Source organism: Panthera onca, chromosome B3, assembly GCF_046562875.1.
Source record: "Panthera onca isolate mPanOnc1 chromosome B3, mPanOnc1 haplotype 2, whole genome shotgun sequence".
NCBI lineage: Eukaryota > Metazoa > Chordata > Mammalia > Carnivora > Felidae > Panthera > Panthera onca.
In genome coordinates, this window is record NC_138344.1 from 53281562 (window position 1) to 53296829 (window position 15268).

The 15268-nt window shown below is 36.4% G+C and overlaps 1 protein-coding gene across 2 annotated transcripts in view; it reads left to right on the top strand.

The window, feature by feature from the left end:
• TRPM7 (transient receptor potential cation channel subfamily M member 7) overlaps window positions 1-15268 on the top strand; it is a 122354-nt gene that overhangs the window by 26875 nt on the left and 80211 nt on the right. For both annotated transcript variants that reach the window (XM_060618536.2, XM_060618537.2), the window contains exons 3-5: window positions 1195-1233; window positions 9222-9420; window positions 12937-13150. In XM_060618536.2, coding sequence (XP_060474519.2) covers window positions 1195-1233; window positions 9222-9420; window positions 12937-13150 — 452 coding nt within the window. The remainder of the gene's footprint in view (window positions 1-1194; window positions 1234-9221; window positions 9421-12936; window positions 13151-15268) is intronic.

The following is a 15268-nucleotide window of genomic DNA, read 5'->3' on the forward strand; positions in this document are numbered from 1 at the left end:
TTGTTAACGAACATTTTAGCTATTCTGTTTTTCTTTTTGCTATTAGGGAAAAAATGCTGTAAAGAATGAACAACCTTGTATATTGCTACAAATATTTTTTAGCCTATACTTTTAGTATTGGTATTAGAATTTGAGAAGGAGTTTACATTTTTTTCATTTTGATGGGTATTACCAAATTGCCCTCCATAGAGATTGTATCAGTACTCCCACCAACATGAGTCTACATATCTCTGTTCTTTCCAAGATACTGTCTTAAAGGTTAAAAAATCTTTTCTAATCAAATACCTTTTCATATGTGTTTTTACCATGAAATATCCATATATTTTCCTTTTTTATGTAGATTTGGTGAAACTCTTTATATAGTAGGGAAACTAACCTTTTGCCCGCAATTATTTTTTCCTCAGTTTCTTTTTAGACTTTGTGAGTGACATATTTTTGCCACGTAACAAAGTGTATTTTTATGTAGTTAAATCTATCAGTCTTTTTCTCTTATAGTTTCTGGTTTTTGTCACAACTAATTGTATTTAAAATAATGGAAGCTATTTTAAATATTAGGAGGGTGAGGCATTGGGTAAAATAGGTGAAGGGAAGTAAGAGGTACAAACTTAAGTTGTAAAATAAATAATGAGAGGAAAGTACAGCATAAGGAATATAGTTAATAATACTATAATAACATTGTATGGTGGCAGATAGTGACTGTACTTATCTTGGTGATCACTGACTAATGTATGGAATTGTTGAATCACTATGTTGTATATCTGAAACTAACATTGTATGTCAACTACAATTTAAAAAATGTGGAGGGACGCGTGGGTGGCTCAGTCAGTTGAGCATCTGAGTCTTGATTTCAGTTCGAGTCCTGATCCCAGGGTTGTGGGATTGAGTCCTGCATCGGGCTCCACGCTGAGGGTGGAGCCTGCTTAAGATTCTTTCTCTCCCCCTCTCTGACTCTCTCCCCTACTGGTGCTTTCTCTCTTTCTAAAATTAAAAAAAAAAAAAGTGGAAACTATATGTGAGTTAAAAAAATAGTTATTTGAATATATATATCAAGGTATAAATGACCTATGATATGTACTGAAAAATTAAACTAAGTATGTAATTTTCCTTTGTTTTGTACTATTACATAGATTTTATATAGTTTAAACTATTTTTTTTTTAACTTTTAAGAAATAAATAATTTACCTTGTTTTATAGATGCCTTCCAGGATGTCAAATTTGTCAGCAACTTGTCAGGTAAGTTTAATAACATAACTCTGTTGCACAAATTTTGAAAAATAAAACAAATCTATTAAAAGCATCAGTTAGAATAAAAAGGGATAAAACTCACAGGTTATTATGTTTGAGGGTTACTTTACTCAGAGTTGGGAGAGAAAGGATAAGGTGTGAAACTCCAGTGAAACTACATGAGCAGAGTTCTAAAGCTGGATGTGAATTAGTTGGGTAAAGATTGAGCAAAAGTGATTTAGGCAGAGAGAATAGGATGTGGAAAAGCCTGACAGTGAAAGAGATTATGGTTCTGTCAGGAAACTGTAGAATGTAGAATGTAATATGGATATTGGAAAGATGTGAGCTGGAGAAATAAGTAGGGACCAGATCATTTAAACTATATACTGTGCCACATAGTTTTGATTTTGTTTTCTTCTTTTTTTTCTTCTTTGGTAAAAGCAGTTGACATTTTGAGGAGATTATTGGGAGAAAAAAGTAGTTTGGAAAGTTTTGGAGTAATTTTGGAATAAATCAGAGCTTGAATTAATATAGTGGCTATGATGATGAAGAGAGGTAGACATATTTGAAGGGATGAATGAGATAAGCTCAATAGGATTTGATGAATGTGTAGAGAAAGGAAGATTTGAAGATAGTACCTAAATTTCTAACTTATCTAAGTAAATAGTAATGTTGTTCATTAAGATCTGATGAAGGGTTAGAAGAGTAATAATAGAAGGTCTCTGGTAGGTAGGCTAGGAAGAAAAGTACACAGTGAGTTCATTTTAGATATATTGAGTTGTTTTACCATTTCCAGTCTTATACATTCCTTCCTTTATATGTGATGTTCCATCTGGTATCTTTCCACTCAGACTGAGGAGCTTCCTTTAGTGTTTGATATAATGCAGGTAGTGGAGGTGAATTTTCTCAAACTGGTTTATCTGAAAATGTATTTTCATATTTTTCAGGGTTTTTTTTTTTAATTCATTTTTGAAGGATATTTTCTCTAGATGTAGAATGCTGAGTTGACCATTTTCCCATTCCAGCACTTTAAAGATAACGTTATTTTGTCTTCTGGCTTTTGTTTTTGGTGAGACGTCAGTTGTCACTAGTGTAGTTATTCTGTATGTAATGCCATCTTTTTTCCCTCTGCTAGTTTAAAGATTTTTTTTCTGTATCTTTAGTTTCCAGAAGCAGGTATACAATGTGCCTAAGAGTGGTTCTCTTTGTATATACTCTGCAGTAATATTTGCAAGTTCATATCTATCACTGGATTGGGAAGTTTTTAGTCATTGTTTCTTAAAATATTTTTCTGCCCCATTCTCTCTTTCTTCCCTCTGAGACTCCAGTTATACCTTTGTTAGATTGTATGATATTTTCCATGGGTTACTGAGGCCCTACTTTTTTTTTTTTGTAATTAAAATTTTATTTTAATTAAATAATTAAAATTCATAATTAAAATTATGCGGATTAAAGTAGAACATTTGTATTGATATGTCTTAAAATTCACTAATCTTTTTTTTCTTTGATTACTATAGCTTTGTATATTTTCTTTCACTAATTATTTCTGCAGTCACCAATAATGCTGTTTGGCCCATCCAGTGAACTTTTTGTGTATTATATTTTTCAGTTCTAAAATTTTTGATTCTTTATTACAGTTTCTAAGTCACTACTGAGATGCCCTGTCTGTATCCTTGTTATCACATCATCTTCTATTTATAGAAGTCTTTGAACATATTTATAACATCTGCATTAAAATTTTTTTTACTAATGCCAACATCAGGTGTCATTTAGGGTCTGTTTCTGTTGAATTATTGAATTTGCTTTTTTCTTGATTGCAAGTCACTTTTTTTGCTTTTTAATATATATAGTAATTTTTTATTATATGTTCTGTGTTTGCATGATCCACCTCAGGAGTTCTGGGCTATGTTGTCTTCCTTTGAAGAATTTGAATTTTGTTCTGACAGGTGATTAAATTATTGGCAGATTATTTTGTCCTATCAGGCTTGATTTTATTCTTTGTTAGCGCAGTTCTATTTTTATTTTGAACTTAGTCTTAGAATGTGGACTGTACTCCTAAGGTATAACCTTTTTAGGATCTCAGCTGAATGCCCAGGATTCCCAGTATGCCCAGTATGGCTTTTCACTCTGAGCTAAAACTGCAGTGTTTCCCAGCTCTTTATGATTCCGTTCTCTGACCCACAGCAAGTGATTTCTGCTAGGTGTCAAAGTCTTGACTAACACAGATCCAGCTCAGTGTATGGCCAAGAACCCATGGTGACTCCTCATGCAAGTTTCTTTTCTCCCTCTTTATAGTTCTCTCTTCTCTTGTACCCTGCTACAAATTCTAGCTGTTTCAGCAGTCTGGAATTCTGTTTGTTGCTTCCTTCCTCAGCTCTTGACACTGCCATTTTTTACCTGGGCATTATCTCAATGCATAATGGTTGAGAAACTGCCCCAGTGTGGTGCATTTATGGGACTCACCTCATATATTTTTCTTCATGTCAGGGATTGAAGTCTCAGTACCTCTTGTTCAGTAGTTAAAAACAGTTATCTCATATATTTTGTCTACTTTTGTCAAGTGTCCCCAGGATGACCTTGAGGTTTGGTGATTAGCTAGAAGGACTCACAGGACTCAGGATGTAGTGAGTAGTACTCATGGCCAATGCTTAGTAAGTATGAGGATATCTGTGTTGAAGAAGTTGTCTCTTTTCCTACTTTGCTGAAAATGTTTCTAGTGAATAGATGTTGAATTTTGTTGGTCTTTTTGTTTCATTGGTTTTTCTTTTCTTTTCATATTTCATTATGTTCTCTTTATTATTTCTTCCTATCTGCTTACTTTGGGTTTAATTTGCCCTTTTTAGTTTTTTAAGGTGGAAGTTTAGATTAGTATTGCTTGCAGATCTTGTTTTCTAATTTATATATTACAAATTTTTATCCTATATATTTTATAGTGCAAAGTATGCATATAAATACACTAGCTTTTATACTAAACACTGTACAGTTAGATCCCGCATATTTTGATATTATTTCTATTTTCATTTTTTCAAATATTTTCTAGTTTCTTTGTGACTTTCTTTGATCCATGAGTTAATAAAAAGTGTGTCATTTAATTTCCAAAAACTTGAGGATTTTCCCAGTATGTTTCTTTTATTGGTTTCTAGTTTAAAAAAAAAATTTTTTTAATGTTTATTTATTTTTGAGACAGAGAGAGACAGAGCATGAATGGGGGAGGGTCAGAGAGAGGGAGACACAGAATCTGAAACAGGCTCCAGGCTCCGAGCGGACAGCACAGAGCCCGACGCGGGGCTGGAACTCACGGACCGTGAGATCGTGACCTGAGCCGAAGTCAGCCGCTTAACCGACTGAGCCACCCAGGCACCCCTATTGGTTTCTAGTTTAATTTCACTAGTCTGAGAACATACTTTATATGATTTCCATCCTTATTTTAGTCTATTGAGACTTATTTTGTGGCCCAGAATATGGTTAATCTTGGTGAATACTTCCTGTGCACTCAAGTAGAGTTTTTATTCTTTTGCTGGTGGAGTGTTCTGTAAATGTCTATTCAGTCACTTTGGTTGGCTGATAGTTTTGTTCCAGTCTTACAGGATTCTGATTTGATAAGGAGTTTTGTTTTTTTTTCCTTTTATTACTTTAAAGATGCTTTGCAAACAAGTTGGGGTACCTGGCTGGCTCACTTGGAACAGCATGCAACTCTTAATCTTGGGGTTGTGAATTTGAGCCCCACGTTGGGTTTAGAGATTACATAAATAAAACTTAAAAAAAAAAAGTAAGATGCTGTACCACAGTGACTGTGGATTGCATGATTTTTTTATAGGATGTCTGCTGTCATAATTAGCTTTGTTCTTTGGCACATATTGTGACACTTGTACTCTGCTACTTTTCTTTCTTTCTTTCTTTTTTTTTTTTTTTTGCTACTTTTCTACTTTTAAGATTTTCTCTATCACTGGCTTTCAGCAGTGCCCTAGTGTGATTTCTTTAAGCTTGTTTTCCTTAGTTGTTATTGAACTGCTCAAATTTGTCTTTCAAATAGTTTTCAGATTTTTGCCTAGTGTTTTCAAATTTTTATTTCCACTCCCTCATTTCTGGGCCTTGGATTATGTGTGTGTGTTGAGATACTTAATATTGTTCCACAGGTTGCTAATGTTCTATTCCTTTTGTTCCCCTCCAGTCTTTTCTGTCATTGTTTCAGTTTGGATAGAGTCTTTTGCTATTTCTTCAAGTTTATGGGGTTTCTTTCTTTGTGGTGTCTTATATGTTATAAATCTTACCCTATGGCATTTTCATTTCAGATATTATTTTTATTTTATTATTTATTAATTAGTTTATTTAATTTTTAATTTACATCCAAGTTAGCATATAGTGCAACAGTGATTTCAGGAATAGATTCCTTAATGCCCTTTACCCATTTAGCGCTCCTGCCCTCCCACAACCCCTCCAGCAACACTCTGTTCTCTATGTTTAAGAGTCTCTTAGGTTTTGTCCTCCTCCCTGTTTTTAATATTATTTTTGCTTCCCTTCCCTTATGTTCATCTGTTTTGTATCTTAAATTCCTCATATGCATGAAGTCATATGATATTTGTCTTTCTCTGACTAATTTCGCTTAGCATAATACCCTCCAGTTCCATCCATGTAGTTGCAAATGGCAAGATTTCATTCTTTTTGATTGCTCCATTGTATATATATATACCATATCTTTATCCATTCATCTGTTAATGGGCATTTGGGCTCTTTCCATACTTTGGCCATTGTTGATAGTACTGCTATAAACTTTGGGGTGCATGTTTTCCTTTGAAACAGCACACCAGTATCCCTTGGATAAATACCTAGTAGCGCAATTGCCAGGTTGTAGTGTAGTTCTGTTTTTTAGTTTTTTGAGGAACCTCCATACTGTTTTCCAGAGTGACTGCACCAGTTTGCATTCCCACCAGCAGTGCAAAAGAGATCCTCTTTTTCCGCATCCTTGCCAACATCTGTTGTTGCCTGAATTGTTAATGTTAGCCATTCGGACAGGTGTGAGGTGGTGTCCCATTGTGGTTTTGATTTGTATTTCCCTGATGATGAGTGATGTTGAGCATTTTCATGTGTCGGTTGGCCATCTGGATGTCTTCTTTGGAGAAGACATTCATGTCTTTTGCCCATTTCTTCAGTGGATTATTTGGTTTTTGGGGGTGTTGAGTTTGATAAGTTCTTTATAGATTTTGGATACTAACCCTTTATCTGATAGGTCACTTGCAAGTATCTTCTCTCATTCCATCAGTTGCCTTTTAGTTTTGCTGATTGTTTCCTTCGCTGTGTAGAAGCTTTTTATTTTGATGAGGTCCCAGTAGTTCCATTTTTGCCCCCGGAGATGTGTGGCATAAGAAGTTGCTGTGACTGAGGTCAAAGAGGTTTTTGCCTGCTTTCTCCTCTTGGATTTTGATGGCCTCCTGTCTTACATTTAGGTCTTTCATCCATCCATTTTATTTTGTGTATTATGGTGTAAGAAAGTGGTCCAGGTTCATTTTTCTGCATGTCGCTGTCCAGTTTTCCTAGAACCATTTGCTGAAGAGACTGTCTCTATTCCATTGGGTGTTCTTTCCTGCTTTCTCAAAGATTAGTTGGCCATACTTTTGTGGGTCCATTTCTGAGTTCTCTATTGTGTTCCATTGATCTGAGTGTCTGTTTATGTGCCAATACCATACTGTCTTGATGATTACAGCTTTGTAATACATCTTGAAGTGTGGCACTGTGATGCCTCCAAGCTTTGGTTTTCTTTTTCAAGATTGCTTTGGCTGTTCGGGGTCTTTTCTGGTTCCATGCAAATTTTCGGATTGTTTGTTCTAGCTCTGTGAAGAATGGTGGTGTTATTTTGTTAGGGATTGCTCAGATATTATTTTTAGATGTTATAGTTGCATGTTTAATTTAATTTTAATTTAATTTAATTTAATTTAATTTAATTTAATTTAATTTTTAGTAGGCTTCATGTCCAGCATGAAACCCATTGCAGGGTTTGAACTCACAACCCTGAGATCAAGACCTGAGCTGAGATCAAGAGTAAGATACTTAACTAACTGAGCCACTCAGGTGCCCCTGGTTTGGCCTTTTTTTTTTTTTTTATTTTTTTTATTTTTTTATTTTTTTTAACGTTTATTTATTTTTGAGACAAGGAGAGACAGAGCATGAACAGGGGAGGGTCAGAGAGAGGGAGACACAGAATATGAAGTAGGCTCCAGGCTCTGAGCTGTTAGCACAGAGCCCGACGCAGGGCTAGAACTCACGGACCACAAGATCATGACCTGAGCTGAAGTCGGCCGCCCAACCAACTGAGCCACCCAGGCGCCCCGGTTCGGCCTTTTTTAAAAAAGTGTTTTACATGGGTGCCTTGATGGCTCAGTTGGTTAACATCCTACTCTTGATTTCAACTCAGGTCATGATCCCACGGTCATGAGATCAAGCCCCGAGTTAGGCTCTAGTGGGCATGGAGCCTACTGAAGATTCTCTCTTTCTCTTCCTCTGCCCCTCCTCAACTCGTGTGTGTGTGTGTGTGTGTGTGTGTGTGTGTGTGTGCGCGCGCGCGCTCTCTCTCTCTCTCAAAAAAATTTTTTTTTCCAGTTCCTCCCTGGTTGTGGTCATGTTTTCATTCTGGTCACCTCCCAGAGCATATTTTTAATGGAGTTTATTTATAGTAGTTGTTTCAGTTTCTGCTAATTCAACCATGTCTGTACAATTTTGGGTCTTCATGTAGTGATTTGTTTCCCACTTACTTTCCTACTTCTTTGCATGCTTCGTAATTAAAAAAAATGTTTTCAGAGAGAGAGAGAGAGAGAGAGAGAGAGATCGAGCCAGGGGAGGGGCAGATAGAGTGGAGAGTATAACAAGCATGATCCATGCTGTCAGCTTGGAGCCCAACACAGAGTTCAGTGCCACAAACCACGAGATCATAACCTGAGCCGAAAGCAGGAGTCAGATGCTTAACCAACTGAGCCACCCAGGTGCTGCGCATGCTTTGTAATTTTTGATTGGATGCTATGCGTTATGAACTTTATGTCTTAGGGTGCTAGATTTTGTCATTTTCTGTTAGGGAGTTTTGGGCTTGTTTTAGCAGGGAATTAAGTTACTTTGGATCAGTTTGATCATTTCAAGTCTTGCTTTTCTAGTTTGTCATGGCACATGTGGGTCTAGGTCTAATTTAGCCCTTCTAATAGGCATTACTCTTCTGATGACCCTTTTATAGGTCTTGTATATTGATTGAGATCTGTACTCTGGCTGGTGACAACACAAACTGTTCCCTGCCCTTTATGAACTTCCGGAGTTATTTGGCCTACTGTTATCTAGTAGTTCTTGTTTGCTTTGGGTAGTTTATTCTTATTCACGTTCAAGGAGACCGTTCTGCAAAAATCGGGAACTCTCTCATGTAGCTCCCTCCTCTCTTTGTTTTTTGCCCTACAAATCTAGCTCCTTTGGTTTCTACAAACTGCAGTTAAGATTTTTTTATCAAATCATTGAGACTGACTGGCTCCACTGGGTTCCGCCTTCCTATGTAGTAGTGTCCAATAATTGCTTCTAGGTAGAATACAATTGCTCTTTCTGCTCCTGGTCCTGGGTCACCAGTGTTATCACTGTATTGGTTAGTTTGTATTTTCTTGAATTCTTTATATGCATGAAATCATAGAAATATGTTTTGTTTGGCATCTGGATTCTTTCGTGCAGCATGATAATTTTGAGATCATCCATATTGTGTTTATTAGTGGTTCATTCCTTTCTGCTGCTGAATACTGTTCTATTATGTGGTTATACTACATTTTTTAGGTGTCCCACACTAAAGTTAGAGGTCTACATCGTCAAAGCAAATGTATTTATACTATTTTCATGCTATGTTGAAGGTATTAACTTATTGGTATTGTAAAATTAAAAAGTTAAATTATTTTTATACTCTTCATTGGTTCGTTCATTTTAATTCAGTTTTCCATTGACTAATTTTTTTGAAAGATCTTTTAAAAATTTCTTTACTTCAGGTGTTTTTGTGGTCGTTTGGTCAAGCAACATGCTTGTTTTACTGCAAGTCTTGCCATGAAATACTCAGATGTGAAATTGGGTGACCATTTTAATCAGACATTAGAAGAATGGTCTGTGGAAAAGCATACAGAACAGAGCCCAACAGATGCTTATGGAGTCATAAATTTTCAAGGCGGTTCTCATTCCTATAGAGCTAAGGTATGTCACATACTTGATTTTTTAAAATTTCATTTATCTTGTTATCTAAATAATATATATTTGTTGTCTGAAGATTTATGTAACAGTAAGTCAGGAAATTAGTCTCAGCCATTTTGTTATGTATTTTGAAGTTATTTGTATAGGTGCATATAAATATAGAAGTATCATATCTTTTTGATGAATTGAACCTTTTATCATTATGAAATGTCTTTTAATCTCATCATTTTTTTTGACAAAGTCTGGTTTTTCTTTTTTTTAATGTTTTTATTTTTTTTTTTCAACGTTTTTTTTATTTATATTTTATTTTTGGGACAGAGAGAGACAGAGCATGAACGGGGGAGGGGCAGAGAGAGAGGGAGACACAGAATCGGAAACAGGCTCCAGGCTCCGAGCCATCAGCCCAGAGCCTGACGCGGGGCTCGAACTCACGGACCGCGAGATCGTGACCTGGCTGAAGTCGGACGCTTAACCGACTGCGCCACCCAGGCGCCCCTAATGTTTTTATTTTTGAGAGAGAGAGGGAGAGACAGAACACGAGCTGGGGGTGGGAGGTGGGCAGAGAGAGAGGGAGACACAGAATCTGAGACAGGCCCCGGACTCTGAGCTGTCAGCACAGAGCCCAATGCAGGGCTCAAACTCGTGAATTGCAAGATCATCACCTGGGGCATCCAGGTGCCTCCAGTGTCTGGTTTTTCTTAAATCAGCATAGCTAAGTTTTTTTTTTTTCTTCCCTTTTACTTTTAACCTTTCCTTATGTTTAAGAGGTTACTTTTTTTTTTTTTTTTTAATTTTTTTTGACGTTTATTTATTTTTGAGACAGAGAGAGACGGAGCATGAGCAGGGGAGGGCCAGAGAGAGAGGGAGACACAGAATCTGAAACAGGTTCCAGGCTCTGAGCTGTCAGCACAGAGCCCGACGCGAGGCTCGAACTCACGGACCGTGAGATCATGACCTGAGCCGAAGTCGGACGCTTAACCGACTGAGCCACCCAGGCGCCCCAAGAGGTTTCTTTTTAAGAAGCACATAATTTTTAAATGTAGTTTACTGTTGCACTTTTTCTTTATTCCCTTTTCTTTCTTATATGCTTTGGATTAAGTATTTTTTTTATTATTTTCTTCTTTATTAGCATGTTATTGATACATTGTTTTTCTGTAGATTAAATCTTTTATATGTTTGTTTGGTTGTTTGTTTGTTTTGAGAGAGAGGGAGAGAATGAGCAGGCAGGGGTAAGGCAGAGAGAGAGAGAGAGGGAGAGAGAGAATCCCAAGGAGGCTCTGTGCTGACAGCTCCAGTGCGGGGCTTGAACTCATGAATTGTGAGATCATGACCTCAGCCAAAATCAAGAGTTGGGTGCTTAACCAACTGAGCCACTCAGGTGCCCCTTTCTATAGATTAATCTTATAGTAAACACTACAAAATGCATTTTAATTTATTGTAAGTTAGTCCTTTTACTACTTTTTGGACAGTGCAAGAACCTTCAGAATACTTTTTAACTGCATTTATTTCTCTCATGACTTATGTGCTTTTGTTGGCATAATTTTAAACCCCCAAACATAATTATTATTGTTTAGATTCACCAACATTTCACCCTTCAGGTTGTTCTTTGTTCTAACTCCCTGCCTTGCTGGGAAAAGCAGTGCTAAAGGTGGATTCATCTCTCCAAGTTTTCCTATTCTTTCGGATCTGGATCCCAGTTTTTCATGGCCTTGGTAGCTTTCTGATGCTTTCAGACCTGTTATTTATGGGATGCCTGGGTGGCTCAGTCATTTTTTTTTTTTAATTTTTTTTAATGTTTATCTTTGTTTTTGAGAGAGAGAGAGACAGAGCATGAGCTGGGGAGAGGTGGAGAGAGAGGGAGACACAGAATCTGAAGCAGGCTCTGGGCTCTGAGCTGTCAGCACAGAGCCCGATGCGGGTCTCGAGCTCATCAACTGTGAGATCGTGACCTGAGCTGAAGTCGGACACTCAACCGACTGAGGCACCCAGGCGCTCCTGGCTCAGTCATTTAAGTGCAGACTTTGGCTCAGGTCATGATCTTGCAAGTCATGAGTTCAAGCCCTTTCTCAGACTCTGTGCTGATGGTGCAGAGTCTGCTTGGGATTTTCACTCTCTCTGCCCCTCCCCTACTTGCGCTTTCTCTCCCTAAATAAATAAACTTAAAAAAAGTGTTATTTATTTTCTAGCTTCTCTGTTCCTAGGGGCAGAGTTAATTCAAGACAGTCTAGTCTACCATTGTCCAAAGTGGAATTCCTTATTTATTCCTTAAATAATCTGTTTTTTAATTTGTTTTCTAAACACTATTTTATGTACCCAAATATAATAATGACTTAAAACTAATGTGGGAAGACCTCGTATAGAACAAATCTCATTGCATTCTCTAGAGTCTTCTCATTTTTGTAGAATTCTGATATTTTGGATTTTGATATTTTAGAATATTTTTCATTGGTATTTGAGCTCTGTAAAGCAGTGGGCAGTATATTGTTTTGCAAGGAACCTTTCTTAGAGATGATTAAAAATGTTTTTCTTCTGGGGTGCTTGGGTGGCTCAGTTGGTTATGTGTCTAGCTTGGGCTCAGGTCATGATTTTGTGGTCCGTGAATTTGAGCCCTGTGTCAGGCCCTCTGCTGACAGCTCGGAGCCTGGAGCCTACTTGGGATTCTGTGTCTCCCTTACTTTCTGCCCCTCTTCTGCTTGCACTGTTTCTCTTTCTCTCTCAAAAATAAATAAACATTTTTAAAAAACCTTTTTTTTAATGTTTTTCTTCCAACATATGAATATTTCAGATTTCTTATGCAGTAAATCATACAAACACATTAGAGAAAATGAATTAGAGTGGTCATAGCAAGTAAGTTTTGTGATGTCACTTAAGACAATTTTCTTAACCTTTCAAACAAGAGTAAATTATACCACAGATGGGACAGCTTATTTTCTATAGAATTTTTCAAAAATTAAACTTGTGAATCCATTTGAACACCTTGAAATATTGAGTAAAAAAATATTTTTGTTATTTTACTACATACTCAAAATTCTGTTATCAATAGACTGGATCATTGGCATAATTTTCAAAGTTAATACAGTATTTGCCTCTGTTTATAGCAAGAGTGGTAGAAGCTTCCATTTTTTTTCATTATTCTTTTCTCTTTTTCCCTTTTATCATCACTGTAGCTAGCCTTAGCAGTTCCCACTACTGCATACTCATAGTTACACCAAACCATTAAATACTGTGCATAGATAAAGAGTAATTGAGTTTATATAAACAGAAAGAGGAAAATATTTATGTTTTAAAGGTTAAAAATTTGAGTACCACTGCTTCTATAGCTCTTACAGAATGATTTTCCAACTTTAAAATCATTTGTTATTGTTTATTCCTAGGAATGTTAAGTACATTAAAAGCAACCTGTCAAATCTATTTAATAATAATCTGATCTAAATAACATTTTTTTAAGTTGTATAATGTTGAATTATGAAACCTATGAACATATTCAGTTATTTTGTCCTTTTAAAAATCTTTTTTTAGTATGTGAGACTATCATATGACACCAAACCTGAAGTCATTCTACAACTTCTGCTTAAAGAATGGCAAATGGAATTACCCAAACTTGTTATCTCTGTGCATGGAGGCATGCAGAAATTTGAGCTTCATCCACGAATCAAGCAGCTGCTTGGAAAGGGTCTTATTAAAGCTGCAGTTACAACCGGAGCCTGGATTTTAACTGGAGGAGTAAATACAGGTAATGTGATGATTATACCAATTTTATTTAGTGTGTTTATAAATGTTTCATAATATTAATTAGATATTTTAAATAATAGTCAACACCAAATATGAGTATATTCATTTTTTTCTGTTAAATAATTTATATAGTTCCTAAGTATAAATGGTAATTGTAGAAGTATTTGATTTTCATTTAGTCTTAAAAATAATAACTGTAGAGCAGGTATTAACAAACTATGGTCCCAGGCACCAAATCCAACCCACTCATTGTTTTTGTAAATAAAGATTTATTGCAGCACAGCTACACTCATTTGTTTTTGAATTATCTATAGTTACATTTGCGCTACAACAACAGAGGTGAATAGATGTGACAGAGACTGTTTACCTTGCAAACCCTAAAATGTTTATTATTTGACCTTTTACCAGAAAAAGGTTGTTGACCCCTACTATAGAGCCAAGTGTTACTCCTGTCACTCTCTGACTACTGGTAAATTGAACCCAGGATGGCAGTCCATTGCCTAGGCAGTGGTAAGAAGTAGCTTTCAAAATTAATTTTTAATATACTATAATTTTTCATTCCAAGTCTTCTTTACCACATATATAAGTTAGATCTAAAAATGGCAGATTAACTTTAGTGTCCAAAGTAAAATATAATTATTACTGTTTGCAGACATTTAATTCATTATCAACAGCTGGATTTTGAATCTCATTGTATGTCAGGCATTCTTCTGGATGCTAAAGATCTACCATTCCACAAAGCAAAGAAAATATTTACCTTTGTGGAGCTTATATTTTAGCAGGGGAGATGCAGATAACAAACAGATAACTAAATATGTTATTACATGTTAGATGATAAGTGCTATGGAGACATAGGAAATATAGAGGAAGGATGGTGAAGGATGGTGGAGGGGGCTTCATTAATAAGGTGACATCTGAGTAGAAATTGAAGGAAATGAGGGAGCAAGATAAGAATAATGTGGGACAGAGTATTTAAAAGAAAAGAAACTGCTAGTTTGTTGGAAGAATGGTAAGAAGGGTACAGTGTAGGTAAGTAGAATAAATAAGGAAGGCTAGATGATGAGGTTGGAAAGGTATGGGGGTATGGTGGGTGATGGGATGGGGTGAGTTGGGGTAGATGGTGAATAGCAGGGGCAAAGGCACATCATTATATAAAACCTTATAGGCCATTACAAGCAAGCACTTTCACATTTACTCTGAGTAAGAAGGGAAGGTTTAAGCAGAGAGTTGACAAGAACAAAGATCATTTGGATGATGTTTTGAAAATAGACTATGCACAGGCAATGCAGCAGTTGGAAGACCAGTGAAGAGGCTATTTCCATAATCCAGATGAGGAAGGAGATCTAATGCATTCTAAAAATCAAATTGAGTGATGCATTGGTTTTCTAGGGCTTCCATAACAAAATACCACAGGCTGGGTGGCTTAAGCAAAATAAATTTTCTCACAGTTTTGGAGGTCCCAAGATCAAGTTGTTAGCAGGTTTGGCTCCTCCCGAGGCCTCTCTCCTTGGCTTGTAGATGGTCACTTTCTCACTGTTTCCTCTTCTCTGTGCATGTGCATTCCTGGTATCTCTTTCTGGGTCCAAAATTTCCTTTCCATAAAAGGACACCAGACAGATTGGGTTAGGGCCTCATTTACAGTGTATAGTCTCTTTAAAGGACCTGTCTCCAAATACAGTCACATTCTGAGGTGCTGGGATTAGGATTTCAACATAAGAATTTTGGGAAAGATCCAGTTCAGCCAATAACAAGTGATAATGAGGAGTTATATGCTCTTTTGAATTATCTTTTCTACTTTTTTCCTTATTTTTGATTCAGTTGGACAACTTTTGTAGTTGCTTGGTGTGTGTGTGTGTGTGTGTGTGTGTGTGTGTGTGTGTGTTGCTTATGGTCCTGAGCCATACTCTTCATTTTTTTTTAGATGATGTGTAGAACAATAACAAACTACAGTTACTTACATGAGGAATCTAAGAGAGGACTAGGCCTAACAACATGGTAAAAGTTATTTTTACGTGTGTTTCAGGCAGTTGTAGTGATTTGACATTGTGGGATTCTTTTGTTTGTTTTCTTTTTGGTCCTTGTGTTTTCTTTCATCAGTTTGTCTTTTGGACCTCGTTGC